This window comes from Lagopus leucura, unplaced genomic scaffold (genome assembly GCF_019238085.1).
Source record: "Lagopus leucura isolate 7727_CA_CO unplaced genomic scaffold, USGS_WTPT01 Super-Scaffold_100037, whole genome shotgun sequence".
Taxonomy (NCBI): Eukaryota; Metazoa; Chordata; class Aves; order Galliformes; family Phasianidae; genus Lagopus; species Lagopus leucura.
This window is the reverse complement of record NW_024962286.1, coordinates 2,288,609-2,314,717: the sequence shown is the minus strand read 5'-3', so window position 1 is coordinate 2,314,717 and position 26,109 is coordinate 2,288,609. Positions and strand designations below refer to the sequence as shown.

Genomic DNA, 26,109 nt, shown 5'->3' with positions numbered 1-26,109 from the left:
GGAGTAATAACTCTGTGCCTGCAACTGCTGAACAGTATGCTAGCAGCTATTCTGCAGCTCTGGGTACTTTCTAGGGAGTTACCTTCCTTGAACTTTCAAAAAAAAAAAAAACAAAAAAACCCAACCCTATCCTGTTAGAACAGACTTTTCACATCCTGCACCTTCAAGGCTTTCACGTTATTGAAGTACCAGAGTTAGTCACCAAGAGGGCTAGAATCCAATAGGCAAAAATTACTGGAAACTTTCCTCATTTCCTAGCCCTCTCCCTCTCAGTTCTGTCCTGAAGTAGTGTGAAGTCTCTCTTGCACATCCCAACCTTCCTTGGCTGAAACCTGTTCCAATTTCACCCCGTAAATACCTGATACAAACAGATGAACTGGGAGGGGCCAGAAAGCTTCACATAGTTTTAGGGGGTGGAAGTAAACAGAAAAAACGTATTTAAGATGCTTTGAGAGAGACTTAGAAAGCTCAAACTCTGACAGGAGGGGTCTGAAAAAAGGCTGATTCTTCAGGCTCCACCTTCACAGGCTCACTTCATTGGAAGAAAGCTAGGTACCATTCTGCTGCAGCACTTGCAGCAAGTTTCATACATACCCCAGCTGCACTCAGACTGCCCGCAGTCAGCTGGGAGTTTTCTGTTGCTGTAAGCAAAAAATGCCAGCAAGATCCACTGTTCAGCTGGCATGGCTCTGCATTATCACTGTGTCTGTTGCTGTCTATCCAGCACTGCTGCAGAAGCCTCCTAAAAGGAGGACGATCAATGGGAACGTACAGTCCAAGATGACGGGATGCTGCGATGAGATTAAAGAGCTCAAGTTGCAAGTAGCCAACCTGAGCAGAATGCTGCAGGAGCTGAGCAAGAAGCAGGAAGGTGACTGGGTGAACGTGGTCATGCAGGTGATGGAGCTGGAAGGAAGCACCAAGCAGATGGAGTCCCGCCTCATTGATGCTGAGAGCAAGTACTCCGAAATGAACAACCAGATAGATATCATGCAACTGCAGGCAGCTCAGACGGTCACGCAGACTTCGGCTGGTAAGGAGGGAGTCTCCAAGCTCCCAGCTGCACATCTTAATGCACAGAATGAACTAACATTAGTTCTTAATGCTAGCATGTCCCACTAACGTGCTTATCCAGGCTGCGTACTGAATACATCTGCTTAAAATACTTCTGTAGGCAGGTGATCCTCAGGAAAAAAGCTATTTGACTTCATGTCAAAAGTCCAGAGATCCAGCTGTATTTTAATGCCTGCATGCTTGCTACCAGGAAGTGGAAAAACTGAACAGATGATGTGTTAGTTCAGTGATTAATTCAGTAAGTCACCTTACTTTCTGAGCACTGAAGCACCAATCCAAAAAAAAAAAGCTGGCTCAGGGAGGAAATGGCTCTGGCAGTGACATCCTTTGAGTTCACAGTGCTGACAGGGGACCAGAAGTTGGTAAAGCAATAGGAAATGCTTTCCAAGCATTACTGTAGATTTGTAATTGCATCTTTATGATGATCTCTGAGCAAGAGTAAGAGACCCAATCCATTATTTGAATGATGATTCTTCAAAATTCAAAAGGTGCAGATGATGCAACATGTAAGTGGTGATACATGCCCAGCCAAAACACATTTAGATCACTCAGAATTCTCTCTTCCCTAGGGGAAGATTTCAATGCACACAGCAATTGCACAGGCTTGTAATGTGGAATGCAGGTGCATTTTGTAGTTCAGCTACCTGTACAGCAATTTCTAGAAGAAAGTGTCATTCAGTTTCTGCTGGCTTTTATCTTAAAGAGAAATTGATTTCAACAAGCTTAAGATTTCTTTTAGACTGTTATTGCCCAGGATGATTGAATTTGCAGGAAAAAAAAAATAAATAAAAAAAAATAAACACATACACACATTTTGGTTTTTTTTTAAAATGCAAAGGAAAAACTTCTAAATCTATTTACTAAATTCTGCTTTCAGAACATTTGAGTTGCTCAGCTTTCACACACCACTCACTGCTTCCAGCAGGTCTTAGAGATTTCACCATGAACTAAATTCACTGGAGCCATAGTAAAAGCACAGAAAAAAAATATTAACAACACACAAGAAACTAGCCCAGAGGGTATTTAATGCAAGCGTGTCTGACTACACCAGGTGAGACACATTGAGTCTGTACTAAAAATCTGTCAGAACAGGTAAAGCCTTGCTTCAGTTAGCTTATCTTCTTCAGAAGCAGTGCACATCACCAGCACTGAGTCAGCTCCTGCACAGGGAGAAAGGAGGCTCACAGAGATTGACTGCAGCTAAAAGCCACTGGCTGTCACAGCTCCAGTGCAGAAAGAGCTGAGCTAACACGCCTCACCCACAAACTCAGCTAACCTGCTCAAGCACACAGCCAAAGAAGCACCTGGCTGCAGGCCCATCCATTCTACTGGAGAAGGCTTTACTATTGGAAGGGGACAGCAAATACAGCTTCTTACCTTTCAGCACAAACATGTACAGTAGCAATGTGAAAAGGAGTAAAGACCTCTCTTTGGACCATTTCAGATAAACAGACTTGTAGGAAGTCTTCTTCCTTAATTCTTCTTAATTATCTCTCATACTACAAATTAAGCTTTAAGAAAGCAGACTCAGGGGGAAGGGGGCATTATTCTCACAGCTCAGGTTCTTACTTTATGGTTTTAATTCAAGTAGATGCTGTCTATGACTGCTCATCACTTTATCAGAGGAACTATCGCATCTCTGGTGTTTACAAGCTACCTCCTGATGAATTTCTGGGGAGTCCAGATCTGGAGGTAAGGATGTAATGTACACAACAAACATTAAGTGCTTTCTGAAATATAATACAGAAAAGAAAGAGAGCACATAGTGAGTTATGATGCCCTGCACTTTGAGCCAGCATCTTTACATAGGGAAATCTGGGAGGAAAGTGCATTGGAGGGCAAACTGTAAGGTGTTTAGATAACAGTGGATTTTTTTGTTCCAATTCTTTTTAAATAAAACAGGAAGTTCTCCAACTTGTGAAAGCTGGAACAGTGCTGTTTCTTGTCTTGTTTCAGCTGAAAACAAACTTCCTATGTCTCCCAATAAGCACTGCACTTTTCCTCTTCTAGGTGTTCTGTGACATGGAGACAGATGGAGGTGGCTGGACAATCATTCAGAGGCGTAAAGTTGGTCTGACATCTTTCAATAGGGACTGGAAACAATACAGGGATGGATTTGGCAACATTCGGGGAGATTTTTGGCTGGGAAATGAAAACATCTACCGACTTTCACGGCGTCCCACTGTTCTGCGGGTAGAGTTGGAGGTAATTAAAAGCTCTCCACCTCAGCAACCAAAGGTTGTTGGCTGTTGTTTTGGTGTTTTGTTTTGTATGGAGCAGTTCTTCCAAAGCAGACACCATCTCTTATTGTAATAGAAGGCTCAAGGAATGTGCATGCTTTAATTATAAGTAGGAAGCAGGATGGACCCAGTGACAGATTCAAGGACAAAGTAGAACCATGATCTCCAGCAAGCAAAAAATCAAGGTTACAACTTCAAACTCCACGTAGTCTGTGTCTTCAGTAACGTGAGCTCTAGAGAACCCTCTATGATCCTCTGCAGACAGATCAAACTGCTACCACTGCAGATTTAAACATTCACTCAGGAATCAAAGATTTTGAGGCCAAGTCTTCTACCTTGCAGCAATTCTTTCTGGTTCATGCACAAGTTAGTTTGCACTGCATTACCCAAAAAGTGATTTCTACAGTCTCCTTAGGGCTTGGTTCTGGTTTGGGTTAGCTTACAGTCAGCACAATTGCTTTGAGGGATGGGATAAGCAAAACAGAAGTGAGCTGCAAGGCTTTATGTCTAGAAGTTGCTCTTTCAGAGAAAAAAAAAAAAGAGACTTGAGGCTGCACACTATCAAAGGAGTCTGCTGGATGTGAGAGCTACAAACCAGGTTTCCATACATACTGTTTGATACCAGTGCAGAGACTTGGAAACATGGTATTTTGCCCTGGAAAGTTTCTTTGCCTTCTTTGTTCCATCAACCTGTTCCTGAGATGGAGAAGACTCATAAGAAAGGACACAGAACAGACTTGCAACATGCACTGTATGTAAAAACAGGCCACACAGTCTTTTTGTAACCATTCTAATAGGAATTATTTCTTCCTCACTGTTTATGACAGGACTGGGAAGGTAACATACGCTACGCACAATACAAGCAGTTCACCCTGAGCAATGAATTAAACAGCTACCGTCTTTTTGTGGGCAACTACACTGGCAACACAGGACGTGACTCCCTGAGGTACCACAACAACACAGCCTTCAGCACAAAGGACAAAGATAACGACAAGTGTGTGGATGACTGTGCCCAGTTCCGTAAAGGTAAACTGCCCCCAGTGAGCTTGTTGAGCACACGAGACTCTGTCACAAAGATCACTGTCTCCTCTGCTTCTTGCCCTTCATTTTTTCACTTTCTGTTCAAACCCATGTGATGTGTAAATAAAAACTGCTGATATCCATCTAAATAAAATAATGCATTTTAGCCACAGAGCCCAGAAGCCCTTTCTAAAGGCCGCCAGATGTCCATGCTAGGAAATTCATTGCCTATGCACTCAGTCAGAAAGAAGGCAAAGAAATACTCTGAGAGGAACGAGCAAATAAATGAAAAACTAACAGACTAAACTGTCTCTTTAACTTTTAAGCATTTGTGCATTCAGTATTTATGTTAAGTTTTGAATTTACCTGTAATACCATCTATCAGGGCCACAGACTCTAAGAATTAAATACAGCATTCTGGGCAATTTCTTTAGAACAGAGCAATAATTCCATCATGATTATTAGTACAACACATACCTGTTTTTAAATAAGTGGCTGACTGAGAACCTATTCATTTGTTTTCTGAAAAGGTGGATATTGGTACAACTGCTGCACAGATTCCAACCTGAACGGGGTTTACTACCGCAAAGGAGAACACACCAAAAACATGGATGGTATCACCTGGTATGGATGGCATGGCTCAACCTATTCCCTAAAACGGGTTGAGATGAAGATCCGGCCAGAGGACTTCAAACCATAGAGGAAATCAATCCCTGATCACACAGCTACATGATGCCACTATAGAGAAGGTGGGCAACTGACAACTCCCACCAATTAACTGTCCACTTCATCTAGTATGTGCAAAACATGCACAGTATGTACACACAGAGTCACTAAGGCACACCAAACACCAGATACAGCCACCAGTGTTATCAGGGCTCACACTTATCTCCTCCTCTGAAGATTCTTTCTAAAGGGATAAATACTGTGTTAGAATAGGTTAGAACAAAAGGCAAAACATCTCCTGCGCTTACAGCACCTTCAGAAAACTTCCTGGTGTGTTTTCACTAGCATTGCAACTCGTGGGTTGTACTGATCAGTTAGGCAGGGACTGCAAAAAGAAAGCCTCCTTGTTCCCATTCCATCTGTCAAGTGTAAGTATTGCTGCTTAGCTCCTTTCAAGAGGGATTCCAATCACAAAAGCAACATATTGGTCTCAAACCAAATCACCAAACTGAAGTGTTCTTGATGTACCTTTTTTCAGCTTACATCCCCACAGAAGGAAGAACAAAGCCCAAACGTTCTCCATAAGCTAACATTGTGCAGGTTCTCTCCTGAAGTTTTACTGCCATCTCCTGCTGCTGTCCCCACAGACAGCTGCACACAGCAGACAGTGCATGGAGAAAGGATTTATCCCATATCCTATACAATACTTATTCCTAAAGCCTGATAAAACTAGATTGCAACATTTCAGGCCACCACCAAATTATGTTCGTGTTAGGATATAGAAGTGTTCTATAAGGCAGTAAGAAAATAAGAAAACAGCAAGTTAGCAAAAATAAAGACCCAGCCAACCAACCCCACTCCCACACCTGAAACCACTGTATCCTAAAGCAAAACACTACTACACACCAGAGAACCCAAGTTATTAAATCACACTTCATACGCTGAGAAATATCCACATTTGTTCTGAAGATCTTCCTACTGAAAGTGAACTGGAGATGTTATGTTGAAAATCAGTATCTTGTTTCTCCCTTTTATAACACAGTGTTGCAAATAACATTAAAAAAAGACTCCTCCCATAGCCATACTCTTGTTTGAATATGTTGGAAAAGATAGTTATATTTAATATATCTATTTTTATTCACCTTAAAGAGGACTTGAATCTAATTTAAATTGTTTGGTCTCATATGAAAATGGAGATAGAAGTGTCAGAAATTGCTTTATGTATGTTTGATTATTAAATGTTTGACTATTCATACTATAAATTTCAGCTGCATGGAACTATAGCTGGAACCATTTTAACTGTGGTGTAGAAAGAGGATTTGAAAGATTTCTAAACTTTAAGATTTCTAATAAATTGCCTTTCATTTTTAATCTTGATTTATTTCAACTCTTTGCTCCTTAACTTGCTTTGTGGTGCACAAAGAAATAACTGCACAACTGACCACAACTGACACACTGAATTCTGTATCTTTTCCTCAGAAAAATAAAAGGACAAATGAAACAAATCAAATAGAAGCTGGGAGCAAGGTGGGGAGGGAACAAGGAAGCAAACTCCAAGGAGTTACAAGGATTGAAAAATGACAGCATACAGATAAAGCCAATTTTTGTTTAACCAAAATCAACCTGTCGATATCAGATGGGAGCATTAATGATAAAAGGATAAGAAAGAGATTCATGTTTGAAAATGTGTTGTTTAGTACCAAATCCAAACCCTTCAGAGTTCTGAAGCCAAGAGGTGTATTATTAAACAGAACTGCTGGTAGGCAGAGAAGGGTACACCACAGTGCAATGGCAGAAAGCCTCCTGAAATTATAACAATATGGATCCAAAGTTATAATCTCTCTTAAAAGAAAGAAATCTAAAGAAATCACTTTAGCAGAACTTCTGTTCCTACAGTGAGTGACACTTTGTTCTAGTGTTTCTGTGGGCACACTCTGAAGTCAGGCTTTTGAACTCTGAGACAGCAGAACAAAGCAACTGCAAGATGAAAATGGAAAGACTCTCAAGAAGCCACGAGACCACTCTTCTTCAGAACATTCACAGTAGCTTCCTCTGCTTTGTTACTAACTGTGCATGTATTCCAGACAGGGGGGTTGAAACTAAATAATCTTTGAGGTCCTTTTCAAATCAGGCCCTTGTATGATTCCATGATTTTTGTTGACAAAGCTCAGGACAGTACACTACCCCATTCAATACACTGTGTTCAATTTGATATATGAAGAATGAAGTCTACCTAAGCCAGAAGAGTAGAATTTGACTAGAAATCTTAGTCAAAAGCTTCAGCTGTTCTGGCTTATTTATTTGTAGGTATAGAAGTCTCTTTCATTTATGTTAAAGCCACTCCAAATAGCCCCATGCTGAACTTGAAGGTATAAGGGAGGAAATCAGAACTATCCCCACCTTCTCAGCTTCCTGTAGCAGAATTTAGCAGTCAGGAGTGTACATCAGCAAGCTAGAGAAGGTAAGCCTACAACAGAGACTTGTGGTAGATACTGAAATTCTAACAACTGTCCATATTCATCTTTATAGTTTCCTAAATTGCGAAGTGATGTGGGAGCAAAAAAATCTCATCAGTTGTGGTCCTACCTGATAAGAGACTCTAGAATGGCTGGAGTGGGACCCTTCTGAAATTCCAGCTCCTTGTAGTGAAGAGCCTTGGCATAGGCTCGGCATTTGGCTGCTCTCTCCCCCAGGAGGACAATGCCATTATCATCTCTCAGCGGCAGTGGACCCTGGGTAGAGCACATACATCAAAAGAAAGTTAATTAAATAAAAAAAAAGTGAGAGAGAAAGTATGCATGAACTCTTCACGTCCTTTCTATGCACTAGACACCTGCCAACTACCCAGTGTTAGAAAGCTTGACAGCGTGCCTACCTTGTCGCTGTGTTCCATGAATTCTGCCAAGTTCAGCAGTGTCTGAGTGACCTCTGCAATGTCCTGAGAAGTCAGGGCCAATTCAATGCTTCGGATCAACTCATCCTGCTGGTCTTCATTCAGTTCAGACCAACATGAAACAAAAGCAGCATTGAAGAGATCTCTGAAGAGAGGAAAAAAAAAGAAAAGAAAAAAGATTACTCGTGAGAAAGAGAGTATTTGACAGCAAGCAAAGATAGCTACAAACAGCATATCTGTATCCACCTGTGAAACACAGCGGTTAGCTTTTACAAAAGCAGCTTCTGTACCAAATACTGAGACCTACATTATAAAAATACATAATAGGATGAGACAATATGATAGTAAGAGATACTACTATCATTTGCTAGTAAGTATTTTAGGCTAGAACTAATCTTCAGAGCAGCTTTTATGTGACAAAGGATGAGGCCTCATTTGACTTCGGTTACAAATGAATACTGTGAAAATAATTGGGCATTTCACCAGATGTGCACAGACACTTTCTGAACTCACTAGAGGACTGCAACAGCTGGAGATTGCATTAGTGGCAAATCTTGGGGAGGGAGAAGGAATGGTGATGAAAAAGACAGCGACTGCCCTTGTCACTATTAGTGCTCTGAAGAAATCCTGTGAAATGGATTTGTGATGCATTTGCAAGGATGTATGGAGGACAGGAGCATTATCTGTCTACCTAGGAAGTGCTGACCTTTTATCACACTCTTTCTTTTTCAATTTCCTAAGTGACAAAGCTCACTGTAACATAAAATTAAACCAGGGCAAACACTTCCCTATCAGCAGTAGCCAGATTCTTATGTACTGAGATGACAAGTGTCTATCGTAATGAAGAGATAACTGGGCAACTGCTTACAGAAACTCTACGCTTCTCCAGACATTCTGGCTGCAAGCAAGTACAGCAGCTTACTCCACTCTATGGAATTTTTATTCACCCACAACAGACCCATGAGACTATTTCATACTCCAGTCCCACTTTTATGTGTCTTATGTTATTTCTAGACTAATACACAGAATTCCACTGAAGATTTTGTGCACATCGTGGAGCTGCCAAGTGCAAAGGCTGGAAATGAAATCAAGTTGCCAACTATTTCATTTGTCCCAGGAACTCTATTTACAGAACCTAAGAGCTTTTAAGAAACTTTCTTTTTCCTTATAACCTCTGGCTTGCATCTGCAATTTCAAGTGACCTGAAAAAGACATAATTAATGTACCGAGCCATAGGATTATATGCCTGAGCCAGGGCCCAGCATGAGCGCAAGGATGGTGAGGAGGAATCCTTCAGCAGCTCCAGACTGAGTCTTCTTAGCCATTCCAACCAGTCATCTTTGGAGACTCTTCTTGCTGCTCCCCAGGCCTGCAGTACAAAGCAAAACAATTTAACTACCAATCTAAACAGAGCACAGTCCAAAAGCAGAAGAAATCCATCAAAAGGAAGCATTACTTCTTCATAACTCCAAATCTATTTCTGAGATTCCCTTTCCAATTCTCTGAAATCCATTTACAGTTACCAAATAATTCGCGGTAGATCAGTCTTATTTCTAAGAAATTCATTCTTGTCACAACAAATATTTAACATTGATAATTCTTTCCCTGCAAAAACCCATCAAGAGCTGAAGCTACTGTTGAAACATCAGCTTAAAAATACTTAAAGCATTTAGAATTACATTTTTAAGTCCAGCATTTTGAAGCCTATCCATCCTGATACTGTGCTGAATGCTGCAAACATTTACTGATTAAATTAATGTAGCTATTAAGTTCTACAGCAGCTTGAAGAGAATACAATAAACAGTAAGATATGAGGGCAGTGGTTGATTAGAAAAAAGCAGAGGCTCTGAAGTAGATGCCTCTAGAAACTACAGATGATTCCTTTTAATCAAAGAACTCTTCTTACTACTTCATATAAGGAGAAAGCATCAAGATTACTTCAGTTTTTAACGGCCAGATAGCGCAGCTGCTCCTATCTGTAAGTCCCTTAGCACCCTCTGATTTTGAAGGGATTCTCCAACACTACCTTGACCTTGTGCTTATGCAAAGCTAGCAACAGAAAAGAAAAAGTAAAAGAGAAGTAAACAAATATGCGGATGCACTGAACAAACTGCTTAGTTTAGACATAATAGCTTCTCCATCATTCTGTGCAGTGCTCCAGCTTTACCTTCTGCAGGTTGATGGTGCTAACATGTAATTTCTTCATAGGACCTGTTTCCACAGGACCACTGGCCAAGGTTTCTCCCTGGTTGCTTCTCAACATCCGATGTTGATAAATCAGAGGATCCTCCTCTTCATCAGCAAGAGTATAACCCTACAATGAACAGTTCACAGTGAGGATCACACCTACACAGATACAAGCAGTTTTCTGTAAATCAGATGGATGATGGTCAGGGCATTAGCCAACCTCACAACTCAGTTTGTGAAGCAAACAACTGTGCTTCATAATAATGATTATTACAGTTTACAGTGAATTCGAATGATAGCCCTTTCATACTTCAGATAACTTTGTACTAAGATAACTCCTAGTATGAAAGGACAAAATAATACACCAATGCAGAATAACTTGACTTCAAAAACAAACACTTTATTTCTACTCATCTCATTACTCAGTGCGGGACAGCAATGCACTGCTTGTTCTATACTGAATTACACAGCAGTTAGTGAGTTTTTGAAATGTTGGCCCTACTACAGAAAATGAGACTTTGCTATCTCATTGTTAGGTCTTGACTCTGTGGAAACAAGTAGGGGAAATTCACATGTAAGAATCTCTGGAAGAAAAAGTGATGATACTGACTACAAATTTCAGTTCTTATCTAGGACTTGCAGTGATTTTTCTGTGGGAAGTAACTGACACCATTTGACAACAGTTTTCCCAATCAATCTCAGACTCCTTGCAGATATATACTTCATACATAAAGATAGCAACTACTCTTCACTTTACAAATATCTTGAAGTCTCCCGGCTACATCAAAATTAACATGGAAACATTCCTCAAGTACTTTTATGCAAACACCAATATACACTTCAACTAACCTTTACAATTCTGCAGATAAGAACATCGTAGCGTTGATGGTTAATCCTGTGTCGCACCAGAACTTTGTTTACCATCGGGATAAAGATCTGGTACTGCACAAGGGAACACATCAGAAACCAGTTACTCACAAGAGCATAAAATCCCACCTTTGTTTCACTGATCTGATAAGAAACCAATTGTGAATGTCTACTTTAGCAATACCCGAGTCCAGAATCAACTAAGAAATGGAAAGACTGTTCTATATAAAAACCCCAAAACACTATAACATAAATATTCAACTTCAGAGCCTTGATCTTTTGGACTATTCTCTCATCTGTAAGCCTTAGAAGTGCATTACCTTCTTTCCCAGCTGGAATACCAGAGAGGAGAGAGTGTCCATTGCAGTTGTTCGTAGCTCTGGGCTCTGATCCAGTGTTCTCACAATGGGATGAATAATTCGTGAAGCATAATCAGTAAAATCCAGAGACTCTGTCAAGCGGTCCACAGTTTCAAGAGCAGCTCTAAAGTCACAGCAGAAAGAAGATTTCTAATCTTTCACAACACAACAGGAGAAATGGAATGTAAAAAATACGCAAGTGATTCATGCTCAGACCTCCTAAGCATCAGAAGTAATGGGAAGAATATCACCAAAACCATTAAGACAGCTATCACTTGCAGGACAGCTTGCAAGTGACTAGAATGCCGACAGGTGAGAACAGAAAGTTAATAGTCTATACACAAATAACAGTGCTGCAAAGTCCAACTGAGAACAGCCTGCCATGATTTAACACAGAAAACTAAGAGTTATTTCACTCTACGTGTGGCCAGGGAAACCACTGAGGAACTGGGATGTCACAGCCAAAAAGAGAGAGTGCGAAGGCACTAACGCTTACTTGCGAGCCACCACTGGGGCATCTGGGGCATCAAACAGCTTTACAATGGGAGGTAGTAATAAATGAAGGTAGTCATCCAGATTAGCTCCAAAGAGCTGGATTGCATTCAATAGCTGGAGGAAAAAAAAAAAAAAAAAAAGAAAACGATGAATTTTAAATAGATCAGTCTCCAGAGAAAAGCTGCTTCGACCTTTTGCTTTCAAGAGACTACTGTCTGTACTTCACCCCGAGCCACTGCCAACATTGCACCCACAACACAAGCAGCAGAAATCCTTCTAGAAGAAGGCACACAGCCTGCACCTGCCTTGGCAGTACCCAAACCAACCCAGCAGATTGTAGCTTCCCACTCACCTTGACAGAGACAATTCGACTCTGACTATTGTCATGCATGAAGACCCGTAACATGTGAGGAATGAGCTGAGGCAGATAGAGCTTGAACTCGCCTCCTAGAGCCACCACAATTTGCTCAATAAGTAGGATAATTGTGCTCTGTATGGAGTTGTTCATGACCCAGAAGTCCTACAGAAGAAACCAGAAAAAAATTAAGTAATTCTCCTTCAGCTAAGTTGTACCGATTACAAGAAAAGCAGATGATAGGAGGCAGTGTCTAAACAAATCCAAGCCTGTATGGAGGGCCTACACTTCCTTTATAGTTATGTAAGCGAGCAGATTTGGTTTGTTTTTAAAACATTCAGTGCCTCCAGTATGTTTAGTGCTGTTAAAAATAACCTCCAGGCTACTGATTTCCCTTACCTCCATGTGTTTGCAAACAGTACATGAAAATGAAGTGAATGCCATTTATTTATGAACTCAGAACACCTCCTGTTAAAGCTGTTTTTGAACAGCACAAGACTGTCTTAAAAACTGCACTCACTCTCATGAGGGTGACAATTTCATCCATATAGGGCCGAATGTGACTTCTCACAAAGGACACCAACATCCCCAGCTGCTGGAACAGGAACTAGAAGGAAGAAACAGGTACTGATCAAAGTCGTTATTTGAACACCAGAGTGAACTGTGTTTCACAAGCAATTTACAAGCTCATTTATCAAACAGATAACATGCATATGCTCAAGAAGTGGGGCTAAATTCTTAGTGGCTCCAGTGCAGTGGTGTTTGGTTTTTGTTTTTTAATTATTTTACTTGCATCAAAAATTTTATGAGCTCCAAGCCTCATACAGTCAAGCACATAGATATTTAGGTAAGCAATTTATTAGGATGTGCCAAAGTAAACTTGCAAGCACAAAAGCCAAGACTTCAACTATGACAGAGTTGTGTAATTCAGATTTGAAGGATGCTTCCAAAAATACAGCCCCTAACCTTTCCCCCTGCCTGTTACCCAAACTGGCACACATTTTAAGATACTCCTGCACTCCTTCCCATCCCCAAAAAGGTATTCAGGTGAAAAGTCACTGGGGAAGAGAGTTTGTTCCTTGATATATTGCCAAATATATCACTTTTTTTTTTTTTTTTAATGATGTTTGATATAATAAGAGAACTTTGAGACAATTTTATTCATGTATACTATGACAATTTTGCAATTCCTTTTCCCCTAATACAATCTTACGCACCCACTTGTGGCAATGAATTTATTTTTGAAATTGGTATAAAATAATGCGGATAAAATCTCCTTGTCCATAAAATAAATGTTTACAGCCTTTTTTCCCCAGGGAAAGTAGGAATATGGAAATTATCACATATTAAATACAGTTTCTTCATGCAGTATTTGAAGACTACAGTCAAAATGCAGTGAAAGCGAAGCTCAAAGACAACAGGTGCAAAAAGTGAGGAAGAAACACAGTTTCACAACACAGTAACACAAACCTCTTTAGTGAGAGCAGCATACCCACATTTACCAAAAACGAATGCTGAGCTCCTGTGCTGTGCCTTTGTTTGGAGTGTGCTGAAAAAGCATGCTTACATGCAGGACAAGGACCTGCTTCCTTTAGGCTTTAGTGCCACATGCACCCACCTCAGCTCTCGTCCCCAGTACACTTTCACCATGTTCTTTTACCTGAACATTTTTAATAGGTGTGCACAACTACACAGCTTTCAAGCAGTTACATCAGCCACGTTCAGTTTGGCCAACCCAGAACACTGAGAGAGTTTTTCCTTCCAATCTGAGTAGTAGTTCAGTATGGGAGAAAACAATGGTTTTACAGCAGGGTTGGGAGTCTGCTAAGGAAGCACCCATCCCACCTATAAAACACAGTATCAACAACCCATACAAACAGCCCTTCCCACCCTAGAGATTGTTTTCAGCAGCCTGAGAAAAAAGCTTAGCAAACAGCAGCCATCTCTGGTCATATGCACCACCTTAGGCCAATTATCACAATTTTCATTTCCTCCTAAAACTGAAAATTAAGTGGGAAGGAAGAGAAAATGCTACTGTGGAATTACTGTCCATGCTGCTCTGGATGTGAACAAATTGAATTTTCCTTCTCACAGATGTGCCAAAGTACACAGTTCTATTGGAAACTTGAAGAATCTACCTCTACTATTTAATAACTGCAACAGTGTGCTAATGCAGAGATCACTGAAAGCTCTGGGAGCTGCACAAGCTGTTTTCCTAGGGAAAAAAAAAAAACAGCTTGATAAACAAAAAGAAACACCAGAATGAGATACTGTCCACATAAGGATTATGCTCAGAAGCTTCAATAAGAAGCAGAACATTTGTTTCCACTGGATATTCCATCAAATGTCCAAGGGAAGAAAAGGCAGAGCAGTACCTCACTTCTGCAGCATGCTAAACAGCAACACACAGCACAGCAATGCCCAAAGCCAGCTGCTTTCTCTTTTAAATGCATTCTTATTTTAAGGCAGTGGAACAAGGGAAGGATTGCACACACCTCTCGGATGGCACCATCACAAACCCTTATGACATTAAGGAACGTTGGCATGACCTGGGGCAGGAACTGCACACACTTCAGTCCAAGGGATTTGAAAATAAAGGTGATGGCCTGAACCACCATAGTGTGGTGCTGGGACAAGGACTGGTCTCGGAAAATTCTCATCAGTGCCACCATAGAGACAGCTGGATAGAATTCATCCAGAGGGAGGTTTCCCATGTTCACCAGCATCTCACTGGTACTGTAGTCCGCTAGGAGAAAGAAGACAATGTCAGAAGCTATATATTAAATGTTTTTCAATACCATAGCACTTCAACAGCACCTTGTACAACAATAATTTGCTCAGAAGAGAAGATAAACTGGTAAGAAAAATAAATAAACAAAAAAAAAAAGCCACAACTTGTTTGTATACTGAAGCTCTTTGTATATTCACTTGGAAGAGAAACCAAAAGAGATGTTTCCCCAGATGCTTACAAGAATCCTGGCTAGATTTGGACTCCGAGAGGCTGACAGCAGAAGCGTCTCGTGACTGATCAATCATGCCAATGTTCACCTTGTGTTTGTAGGGGTCCAAAGCACCCAGCAGCCCTAACACACGAATAGCCTGACAAAAGAGAAACAAAGAAAATTTGTCAGAAGCGCAGCACTAAGGCAAAAGTCAACACGTGAATCCAAGCTTGGAAAGGTGCTGAGGATTAAAGAAAGAAGATCTGGAACCAAAACAACTGCCTGCAGAAAGCATCAGTCCTTTCCATCCAACTGCTGGAGGCCGTTTCACTCATTCACATTTTCACTCTCTTAATTCTGCTTACTGTATTCACGTCAGCCACAGCAATTATCTTTCACTTTTTGTCTTTTAATCTTTGTTCAGAGGCATTTATTTCAAATTTCAAAAGCACTCTTCAAAAAGCTTTTAGAAAGAATTGTGAGAAAGCTTTGTGTTCGTACCTCTCTACGGGTGCCCTGGTTCTGCTCAGTCTTTAGGAAGTTCAGAAGCACCTCCAGTAAAGTTGGGTATTTCCTGTATGGTTCCACCACATAACCAGTGCTAGCCACAAGCTGACCCAGTGTCCAAAGAGCCACCTGGAATGGTTAAATCCAGAAAAGACTCGTTTTGACCAGTGAATGCATTATGTCATGCAACACAATTGGTGACTGACTTAATTGCTATAACTTGGAGATACAGTTCAAACAGGCACCAAGACTGAGCGCATGCATTTCAAAGAAAACTGCTTCACTTTTTCCTTCTTTACCTTCAGAAGTTCAGTGCTGTGTCATGAAAGAGGCACTGCAATCCCCAGCCTGTGCCACAAGTCACCATGTGACTGTGTGCTATCCAAGAGAGAAACTCGAGTGATTTAAAGTTTTGTTCTAGCAGCTGTGATGGGACACAGATATTTCATTACCGTTTTTGTCACAGAGAACAGCAAGTTTAGTGCAACTGTCAAACACTTACTTGTCTTTTAGCCAGCAGGGAAGAGTCCTGTAGCATGTCCATAATTATAATGAAGAGTTCATCCACCCACTTCCTCATCTCCAGCCCACTGACCTATTGAAAATCACATAAATATAAGTTCTCTGTCTAGCATCACCTGAAGCTTGACAAGTGACAAACATGAAAAAGAGACCCTTGCAATTTCCCTACCTGTGCAAGCTCCCCTATGGTAGCTAGAACGTTGTTAATCACCCCTGGATTTGGATCTGGATCAGGATCTTTCAGTTTCACAATCAGTGCCTGGGAGGAAACAGAGGAACAAATTACAATGTGTTGAGATGACTTCTTGCTGTGCATGAAATACTCCAAGTCTTCTTTTCTTTCCTTTCCATCTAAAATTCCTCAGAGGCTGAACTTGCATCACAGTACTTGAACAGTAAATTAAAACTCGGTGTCACAAACTTTATGCAAAGCCAGAATCAAATTAGGTTACTCTGTCATATACATGCATTATTACTCTGGGTGACATCCACACCAATCAGATTTTCTACTATGGACTATTGTCCACTATTCTGCTATGACAAAGTGAAAGAAAAGCAGCTTCTGATCAAGGTGGGGGTTGTACACCCACTGCTGTATCATTTCACTCCAAAATCAACAGAAAATGTGCGTGTGAGGGAAGCAGACAGGAGAAAGACTGACTGTACCTTAAGGATAGGCTCCATATATGGACGAATGAGGCGTGGAGCGTTAGAAACCAGATGACCCAACATCCTGGCACTTTGCTCTTTAATCCTACCAACCCCACTGTGTTCTAGTTCTGTTAGAATCTGCAGAAAAGATGATGGAAGCATAAGAAATAAGAAAATAAAACATAGATTAAAAAAAAACCTTCAGATTTCTCTCCTATCCAATGACACCAAAAGAAAAAAAGAACCTCAGCACTTTTAAATGATATTCTACATTTGCACTCCATCCAAACACTTAATTGGAATGTATGTGTCTTCAAAACGAGCACACTCGTGCAGCAGTGCCTAACAGTTTGCCTGACAGCTGTGCAGAGCATTCTTCCTCAGTACACTTGGAAAGTGCTCCAGCAAGATAAACAGAGCAAAATGGTGACCACCACCCTCCCATACTGAACACATCCCTAGAGCTTCATTCCAAACAACTATCAGTAAGAAAGACTTGCTGAAACCTAAGCTGGTTGATTAATGCATTCACTCACTCTCCCTCACATTCACTGCAGTCAGGCAGCCCAGTTCTTTAGCACCATCTTAATCTCAATTACCAAATACTTTGCAGGTTTCCCCTCTTCTTTACCTGGATTAACATCTTGCGCAGGAAAGGCATGACAAAGGCAGGGTTCATGCTGCTCAGGCGACCCACAGTGCAGATGGCCAGCTCTCGGATTTCAAATACTTGATCATTCAGGGCCACAAAAAGAGCTTGCAAGTTTTCTGCCTGGGCAAGGTGAGCATCAAATCGCTCATCCAGAGATGCCAATACACAGAAACGTATATCAGGGTCTGCAAGAACACATTTGTTTTTCTTTAAATGCAGTAAGCTCTTGTTTTTATTATTACCCTTACTCACAACTGGACTCAAAATTCTTCAGAACCTCAAAAAAAAAAAAAAAAAAAAAGCTGAAAGCTTTTCCAGCATGAAACTACCTCAGCATTTTACCCATGAGAAACGAGCTAGGTCAGCCCAACAGATTCAGCGCTGCTCAGTACTGCATCAGTACCCCAATCAGTACAGCATCAACCTCTTGCAACTATAAGCAGCACATCTGGAGACTGTGTGCAGAAAACAACTTGTCTCAGGCTACCAGCATTTTGTCTGTAAAGACTGACATCTTAAGTTAATGGAAAGCATGTTCAGACCCTACATCAACGCTCGGTAGGAGAACCCTTTTCACTGAATACCACACTAACCTGGATCTGTTATTCCAACCACAAGCAGTTTGCTGAGAACATCAGCCACAACCTGCACTGCTGTCTGACTGACCACGTGGGCATGGCCACTGATCAGGTGGATGGAAGGTGTGAGCAAACGAGAGCAGGTGCGGGCTGCTTCCATCCGTATCTCCTTGTGCTCACTGTTCAGAAAGTGGTCTGCACAGTGCCGGACAAACTGAGTCAGAGAATGCCCTAGAAAGAAGAAGACAGGAACTTAACACGAGTTTACGCCTTGATTACTGGTCTTACTGGGTAACAGGAGTTTAAGGAAACCTTTTGCTTCCTTATTCCATAGTTTACCTTCAAACTCAAAGCTGCCCAGCGTACGTAGGGCAAGTGTGATGCTACCCACATCACTGGCCTCTGGGATGTTGGTGAGGCTAGGGGAGGCCAGTTGGTGGGCAAGACCTTTTGGCATGCCTGGATGTCGCAGAGGTTTGTGCATTAAAACAAGGGAAAGCATTTTCAGCAGCCCATCCTGGATATCCTTCTTCAGCTGGGGGATCTGACGACTCAAGTCATACAGCACAGCTGTTAGAGCAGGGCTGATGGAAAGAAGCAGGCAGACAGCCATTACGTCAGCATACATTGATATAAACTGCAGTGAATCATCTTACTTCTGCCTCCTAGACACAAAGGCAACTAAATTCAGCTCCAGGTGGTAATGCTCCTCTGTACCTTCCCATATTAGTAACTTCACAAGCTATGAAATTCCCAATAGAAACCAGGAGCAAATATTCATGATCCTCCTTCCCTGCCAGTGTGATAAGGCAGAAATCTGCTGCCCTTCAGAGGCCTTCTAAACTTTTGCAGGCTGCTGCCAAGAGTATTTGAACAGGGGGAAGTAAAGGAAATTGTCCTTGAATTCACTAGTTTCTTAAAAAAAAAGAAAAAGACTTATTTACAGAGACCAATGCTTTTAAGAAATTCAAGAGACATATAATATTACTCTTCTGAAAGAGCAATACAAATCATTTAGGAAAATAATCTTCCTTCACAACCTGAACACTTCTAAAATCTGCTTCTGCATGGTCAACAACGCCATCCAGTGGCTAACAGAAAAAAGTGCTCCTGTGCCTCATATTTACCTCAGACCCACGGCCAGCATAGGTTCCAGAAGCTCTTTAATGTCCTGCTGGATACTTGGTCCCATGGCTCGTGCCAACATACTAATGCAGGTGAAGACTGTAGCATCAACCTGCACAGACTTCTGCCTCCTGGAAAGAGATCATGTAGTAGTTAATTAACAGGAGCTGCTATTTCTCAAACATTTTTTCTTGTCTCACTTCCATTATCAGTCTTACAAAAATAATTGATTTTGACATGATCATTTAATCCCACATCACAAAAATTATACAAAGAATGGGATCTTCAGTTTCTTCCTCTAACTTTGACATACTTACTTATGAGCAAAGTCCTTTGGTGGAAGAGCTGCTTTTATTATTTCAAGGACTTTTGGCAGGTAAGCTTGAAACTCAGATCTGACAGCCACAGAAAGCAAACCCAAGGCCTGGAAGGCTGCCGTTCTCTCCTTCTCCTTCTTCACACAGCTGAGAACGTGGTTCATGGTGTCTGGAAGATACTGATCAGCTGCCCACAAGAGAGAACAAGATAGATATTGGAGGTCCTTTAGGTTTATACAGTTGCAGCAGATTTGTAACCATGTATTTACAAGTATAAAACCAGGTGACAGACACTGCCATGTAAAATTTGCTGGTGCAAGTGGTGGCCACTGGTCATTGCATGATAAAACACCCACAGCCTCAAAAGCTTTCTTTTCTTTTGAAAAATAAGTTCCACAAAAATGAAAGAGCTACAAGAGAACATTGCAACAGGTGGCACAAGACACTGCCTAGGGATTATATACACAAACATGAAACATGTACCCTGTTTTTATTGGAAACTTAATCATGACTTTCTAACCTACTTGGCTCAGTTTGATGACATGCCTACAACTCACATATTCTTCTAAGCTTGCTTTGACAAAACAGCTGAACTGCAGCAGCAGCTACTTCTCACTGTACCTTGACATTTTCTGGCAGATGCAACGGAGAAAGACAACTCTGCTGACAGTATTAAGGTCACCCTGATTGTGATCAAGAGAACAGAGTTCAGCCCTAAATGTGACACACTAATACAAAAAATAAATGAGGTTCTACTTCTTAGGGTATCAACTACAGAATTCAGAGAACAGCTTTCAATCCATTTTCTTCATCAGAGCAACACACTGCGCATCAGATGTCAAGTCATATTTACCCAGAAGAAAAAAAAACTGTCCTCCCACCACTTGCATGGATGAATTCGCCTGCTCAGCTCCCAAGCACCACACTTCTACTTCTGCATCGCCTGCACAGACTCACCTGGGTAACTTCAAGTACCATTTCCCTTCTAACACTCAGCCACCTGCCTCCTCACCTGTGAATGCTGAAGGACGGAAAGCTGCCAGCCGTGGTAGCAGGTTGAGAACTGTCATCTGGATCAAAGAGTTTTTGCTGGTTCTGCACTTCAGAACCCACTGGCACACCTGAAAGGATATGGATTGGGCTCTGAAGGATGGCTATTGGAAGTAAGGCAAGGCTGTTTATTATCTGGATACCCTAAGGCATTCTACTGACATCTGGCTTCAGAGCCCATCAGGAGGACAGATAATAACAAATTAAACCACTGCTCCAACAGAGAGTTATACAGCTAGAATTTCTGAGTTTTGATGCCCCGATTCAGTATTAGGCAGTACTGTCTAGTAAGGATACAGAGGTTGATTACATTACAAGAACCTGTGGTGTGAATTTGGAAAGGCAAGACTGAACGCTTACCTGATCAAATTTCTCCTCCATTAGATCCCTGCAGCATCGACTTTCTACCAATGTAGACTTTGCTGGCACAGGTGAAGTTGCAAAACCCATGATTCCCTGGTGGGCGTTGTAACCCAGAAGACCAGCCAAAGCATTTGACTGAGAGGGCTGAAGGGACTGGAAGCTAGTGAAGGGAGTGATGTGGCGAGGTTTGGTACTGAAGCCCATCAGGTCTTTGCAGTACTTGTCATGCACAAGCTGCTGCTGAGTGATCTCCTCCATCTCCTCTCTGAGGCGCTGGATAAAGCAGAGAAGCACATTTGCAAAAAACCACAGGTGACTAAAAGATACCCAGTCCAGTGCTACCTAAATCTCTAAGCAGCATGTTGTATCATTGATATCCAAATGGCTGGAAGACATTAACTAAGCTTAAATTCAGCAAAAAATGTTTGGATATCTAATATCTAAAACAAAAGAGACTGCACTCTATATTATTGTTTTTCCTATTGTAACTAATTCAATTAATAGCACTTTCCATCAGAGCTTGATACCTATTCAGCCCAAACTCATTGTTTTTTCCTCTGACACTACCTAATTTGAAACAATCAATGCTCTGATCCACATTCAGATCAATCCACTTCAAATACAGTGGTTTATTTTCACATGTTGCTGAGCTGCTACCCACCATCAATCAACAGATTGGCAGCCAAAAGCCATAGTCCCCATCCTGTTCATCTGCTCACCTCTCCCTCCATACTGCTGATCCTCACGAGCTCGTTGAGGATCAATAAGGCACCATGGATTCGGTCATCACGGTTCATTCCCTTCTCCTTGGCCAAAGTTTCATCAAAACCCTTCTCAGCCTCTTCATAGGTATGCTTGGGGGGAAAAATATATATATAAAAATCAATGATCATAACAGAGGCAAAGCCAGTAGGAAAATTGTAATTAACACTGCTAGCTAAGAATCATCCACAAGTTGTAGAATCTGCTGCAGAATATTTTCAACAGCACTAATGAAACAGACAGCCATGCCATGGTATAAACTTCATCAATAGCTTCATCACATTTTTGACCACAAGGAAGCAGAGTTCACAATATTCAGCTGCACTGCCCAAGGTCTGTTTGATACTAGGAAGCCTTAAGCCACGTGGCAAAGGCAGCAAAGCTGAACTTCAGACTGAGCTTAACTCTTCTGAAACAGCTGTTTCAAAATCAAGTTATTTTCTTACTCTGTACCACTGAGGTTTCTGCATTTCTTTTGGTTCCCGCTGAGTGGTGAGGATAAGGCAGGCTCTTAAGGCAGAAACGGCTCCCTCTCGAATGGCCTGTTTGGGATCCCACACAGCCACAAAAATATTGTCAAAGAACGGCTGCACTTGTTGGAAGAAGAAGGTAGGCACACTGATTGCCAGCTCACGCAGTACGAGAACCTGGAAGTGGGGAAAGAAACAGTAAATCTGTGAAAATGAGCACCCATACACAAACCTCAATGTCTAGAATGCAGCATCATTTATTTAGACGGTTAGTGACTGAGCTGTAACCAGTTCTGTCCACTTTTACAGATGATAGCATAATGGTGTCTCAACCTTGTTTAGTCATGAGGAATTCATAAGGTAGAAGTGAGGAAATGCTGCATCTGCTATGACAGGATCACAGATCCTTACAATTGCACTAGCAGAGCTTTTTCCCAGCTTTCTGAGAACCTCTCCTACCACCATTAAACCTAACCATCCCATTCCAAGACAGGTGAAGTCAGAAGAAAAAAAGAAAAAAAAAAATCACTTACAGCTGCATGTCTTCGACCTTCATTCCTGTCAGCCCCCAGCCATTCCAGAGCACGTTTCACCTCAAACTCCACATACTCAGCTGTGAAGGTGTCACCAGCCATTGCAAGCCGCCCGATAGCCTTGGAAGCCATTTCCATTACAACTGGGTCATTGGATGGCAAGAGGTTCCTCAGATAGTTTGCAAACCTGCCGATACGGGTGGCGTTACCTCCTTCAACACCAATAAGGCTTGCTGTAGAGAAAAGGAGCAGGGCTGTCGGTTCTCCCTAAGGATCGGTGCAGCAGACAGCAGCTAATCCCTAACTGAGAGTCAGCATTCCCTATCCATTCCTTAAAGATTCCCATTGACTTTTTCTAAACAGTAAATCCACTGGGAAAAAAATAAATTAATAAATAAATAAAAATAGGAGAGGGTCACCTTTCTTCCAAACCTGAACTTGTTAAATAGACAGCAAAACACATCAAACAGCTTCATAGATTCTTCCCATTTTTAGTTTAAAAACAGAAAAAAAAAAATCCATCCTAGGATCACGGGTCCATTCCTAACAGGAAGGCACCATCCACATGCAACTGCCACAGCTGGTCTGCCTCAGAAGTGAAAGACAGAACAGACCACAGAGATTGCTCTCCTCCATCAGCCCTAGAGATGGGCTCTCCAGCCTAGGGGTGGATGCATGTTGGCAGGGCAGTGTGGTGGAAACTTGTGCTGCCAGTGCCTGGGTTGTATCTGCTCTGTAGATAAAGAGGCCATCAGTATTCAGGGTTGTCCAGGCAGTACCTTTCAACAGCACTAAAGTCATAGAAACAATTTTAAAGCAATACTTTCAGCTTAAGAGCCAGATGTTGTCAACAACGATTTCTCTAGCTACAAGGCTCCCACTGTCTCCAAACTTGTTGGGATTAGATGATTATGTCTGCGAAGCTAACCGATAGGCAACTCCTAATTGGTTGTTAAAGAAGTAATTCTACAAATCAAGCTATTCATTCAGACAGCAAAGTATTCATACAAGCTGATTTTCTTAACAATTAAAACCCAGGCAGCTCTGCCACATCACAGAAATCACAACCAGAGCTACTGATGGAGCATCTAACCAGAATTAAGGCAAAAGCTCCCTTGGATAGAAGATGCTGTTACTGAGCCAGGCAAATGTAAATAACAATAATCCCCTCAGACAGAAAAGAGTTCAGAAGTCAGCCCTCCAGGAAGCATATTAGACAGAATCACTTGGGCTGGAAGAGACCTCAAAGATCATCTAGTTCCAACCCCCCTGCCTCAGTAGGGCTGCCAACCTCTAAATCAGGCACTAAACAGAGAGCACAGATTGTTCTCAGTTGAGCTCAGGAACAGAATTTTCATGTGCTCAGCACTCATTCATGTTTGATGTTTGACTCCCCAAAGAGCTCACTGCCCATTAAGCACCAGGTTTTCAGCCACTCTCAGCACTCAGCAGCTCCCATGCTGCCACTAACAGACAGATATTCTGAGCCCAGCAGCTAGCACACACTCAGCGTATTGAGCAGTTGGATATAAGGCTCTGACTGCAGAAGTTCATTCGTTTGGAAAATCCATCCCAACTGAACAAGTACATGAAGAGAACACTCAAAGGCATAAAGCACTTTTACTCACCTATAGCCAAAATGCCACCCTTCCTTTCATTTGCATCAGAGCTAGAGACCAATTCAAAAATGTGATGGTTCAGCTGATCATAAAACCTGGTGGATTCCTCCTGGCTCATCTGTAACAGGAAAATATTCATATAGGCTCTCAGCATTCTCTCTTCTCTTGCTACTTCCAAAACCTCCAGAAAGACAATGCTCCTTAGGTTACACTAATAGAAAGAACCATACATTATAAACAGTTTCTCTTCCTTACGCCTTTGACATGTTGAGTTTATTAATCCTGGTGCTTGACCATCCATCGCTCATCTCTCCTCTCCTACATGCTTGGGCAAAGTAAGCTCCATGTTACCCCCCACCTCCTCACTAATAACAGTTTCCATGTTCCAAAAACATCCATCCTCAGAGTACCCAGCCAGTGCCCTACTCTCATTTAATAGACAAATAATACATTTTTTGCAGCACTCACTTCACGGAGCTCCATGGTGACATAATGCTGCAGGTCCTTGGCAGCTTTCGCCCTTGTTTCTTCACTGCGACTCTTCAAGCCATTGGCAAATTGTTGGAGAATAGACACAGTGCCTGACATGGTGCCGTTACGCTGGGGCTTGGGGCATCAAGTCCTGTAAGTTCTTCAAAGACACAGGATTTTTAGTACTTTCATTACTGAAATCTCTGAGCTTAACTCTGTCCCTACTGCCTTTTTCCAGCATATATCCCACTGCACGCAAAGATGCTGTGCCAGACAGCACAAACAATACAACTAACCAGTACCATCCCCTAGGCACTACAGCCCTGTTATAAAACCACATCACTACATCACACTGTGACGTCTCCCACAGCCCATTTCCTCCCTGGTTCCTCCAACACCAAAACACGCGTTCCGGTAGGTCGGGTGCACCCATGGTGCTCTAACTGCAAGGCACACGACAGCCAAAAAGACACCACGGTAAGATGAAGTTCTGCAGTCACCCTATAACGAGGCACAGACTTTCCCATGAATGTGCCATTATGGCATCTGATTCCTCTGTGAGCATTTTCACCCAAGTTTCTCCACAGAAATCCCCGTGTTCTAACAACACTTGGGGCCGGCAAGCATTACATTCCTCAGCAGATATTTAGAGATGAAATGTCCACTTATAGCAACAGCAGTCACTGCAGGGGGATGCTTGCTACTGTAACATCACATCACATTAACCCAAGCTGCCCACTTGACAGAAGGGCCCACAGCACCACAACGCACCAAAACTTCAATTTTACCCCCCCCGTATTCCCCACACAGCCATAAATCCCACGGAGAACACCGCGCGAGGTGACCTCGGGGCTCCTCATGGCGAGGGGAGCCCCCGGAAGGAGCCCCATTCCCCCTGAGGGGGCGGCAGGCCCGAACCCCACAACCCGGGAGCGCGGGAAGGCTGAGGGCGCGCGGCGCGGCGGGAACGGGGCCTCCGCTGCGGGGCTGAGGGAGGCCGCGGGGCTGAGGCGGCCGGACCGCTGACAGGGCGCAAGGCGCCGGCCCGGCGGGCTGTGAGGCGGGAGGGCCGCGATGGTGGGGCCGCGCCGGGGAGCGAGGAGTTACGGGATGCTGAAGGGAGGCTCCCGAGCAACACTCACTCACCACCTCACCCCAAACGCCGCCAACGCCGCCGGCTCCCCCGCTCTGGGCCCCGGCGGCCTCCCCCGCGCCTCCCGGACCGGCGAGACGCTATCGGCCAATAGGCTTCCAGAAAAGGTTTGATAGGTACTGCATTTGGCCAATAGAAATAGAGAAAAAGGGAAGGGGCGCACCTAGCCCCGCCTCTCCTCTTGAGGGGCCGCAAGGAGAGTGACCGTCACCGCGCTGCCAATCAGCAGGCGAACTAC

General features: G+C 42.5%; 2 protein-coding genes across 4 annotated transcripts in view; one reads left to right on the top strand and one right to left on the bottom strand.

The window, feature by feature from the left end:
* MTOR (mechanistic target of rapamycin kinase) overlaps positions 1 to 25,931 on the bottom strand; it is a 61,446-nt gene extending 35,515 nt beyond the window's left edge. Inside the window, exons 1-28 of one of the 2 annotated variants that reach the window (XM_042883042.1) lie at positions 25,865 to 25,931; positions 24,716 to 24,878; positions 24,257 to 24,365; positions 22,629 to 22,861; positions 22,072 to 22,272; positions 21,583 to 21,717; positions 20,861 to 21,136; positions 20,463 to 20,571; positions 19,451 to 19,637; positions 19,136 to 19,264; positions 18,348 to 18,592; positions 18,024 to 18,239; positions 17,410 to 17,615; positions 16,794 to 16,916; positions 16,297 to 16,386; positions 16,108 to 16,200; positions 15,600 to 15,734; positions 15,126 to 15,255; positions 14,652 to 14,902; positions 12,677 to 12,763; positions 12,154 to 12,321; positions 11,803 to 11,915; positions 11,268 to 11,430; positions 10,930 to 11,022; positions 10,061 to 10,207; positions 9,120 to 9,262; positions 7,876 to 8,038; positions 7,587 to 7,732 (exon numbers count right to left, since the gene is read on the bottom strand). In XM_042883042.1, the coding sequence (XP_042738976.1) occupies positions 7,587 to 7,732; positions 7,876 to 8,038; positions 9,120 to 9,262; positions 10,061 to 10,207; positions 10,930 to 11,022; positions 11,268 to 11,430; positions 11,803 to 11,915; positions 12,154 to 12,321; positions 12,677 to 12,763; positions 14,652 to 14,902; positions 15,126 to 15,255; positions 15,600 to 15,734; positions 16,108 to 16,200; positions 16,297 to 16,386; positions 16,794 to 16,916; positions 17,410 to 17,615; positions 18,024 to 18,239; positions 18,348 to 18,592; positions 19,136 to 19,264; positions 19,451 to 19,637; positions 20,463 to 20,571; positions 20,861 to 21,136; positions 21,583 to 21,717; positions 22,072 to 22,272; positions 22,629 to 22,861; positions 24,257 to 24,365; positions 24,716 to 24,835 (4,211 nt within the window). In that variant the 5' untranslated portion in view covers positions 24,836 to 24,878; positions 25,865 to 25,931. The remainder of the gene's footprint in view (positions 1 to 7,586; positions 7,733 to 7,875; positions 8,039 to 9,119; positions 9,263 to 10,060; positions 10,208 to 10,929; positions 11,023 to 11,267; positions 11,431 to 11,802; positions 11,916 to 12,153; positions 12,322 to 12,676; positions 12,764 to 14,651; positions 14,903 to 15,125; positions 15,256 to 15,599; positions 15,735 to 16,107; positions 16,201 to 16,296; positions 16,387 to 16,793; positions 16,917 to 17,409; positions 17,616 to 18,023; positions 18,240 to 18,347; positions 18,593 to 19,135; positions 19,265 to 19,450; positions 19,638 to 20,462; positions 20,572 to 20,860; positions 21,137 to 21,582; positions 21,718 to 22,071; positions 22,273 to 22,628; positions 22,862 to 24,256; positions 24,366 to 24,715; positions 24,879 to 25,864) is intronic. The other variant, XM_042883043.1, reaches the window with a different exon arrangement.
* ANGPTL7 (angiopoietin like 7) lies at positions 478 to 6,371 on the top strand. Of its 2 annotated transcripts, none has more exons than XM_042883046.1 (5): positions 478 to 1,033; positions 2,666 to 2,766; positions 3,085 to 3,279; positions 4,142 to 4,340; positions 4,865 to 6,371. In XM_042883046.1, exons 1-5 carry the CDS (start codon positions 655 to 657, stop codon positions 5,032 to 5,034), a joined length of 1,044 nt encoding a protein of 347 aa, XP_042738980.1. In that variant the 5' UTR covers positions 478 to 654; the 3' UTR covers positions 5,035 to 6,371. The 2 variants fall into 2 exon arrangements, with proteins under 2 accessions (XP_042738980.1, XP_042738978.1); XM_042883044.1 differs by having other exon boundaries at positions 2,663 to 2,766.
* Positions 25,932 to 26,109: the final 178 nt, after the last annotated feature.

Coding starts and splice junctions, on each gene's coding strand:
- ANGPTL7 (XM_042883044.1), top strand. CDS start 655: ATGCCAGCAAGATCCACTGTTCAGCTGGCATGGCTCTGCATTATCACT. Junction 2,767..3,084: donor TGGGGAGTCCAGATCTGGAG/GTAAGGATGTAA, acceptor TTCCTCTTCTAG/GTGTTCTGTGACATGGAGAC. Junction 4,341..4,864: donor CTGTGCCCAGTTCCGTAAAG/GTAAACTGCCCC, acceptor TTTTCTGAAAAG/GTGGATATTGGTACAACTGC.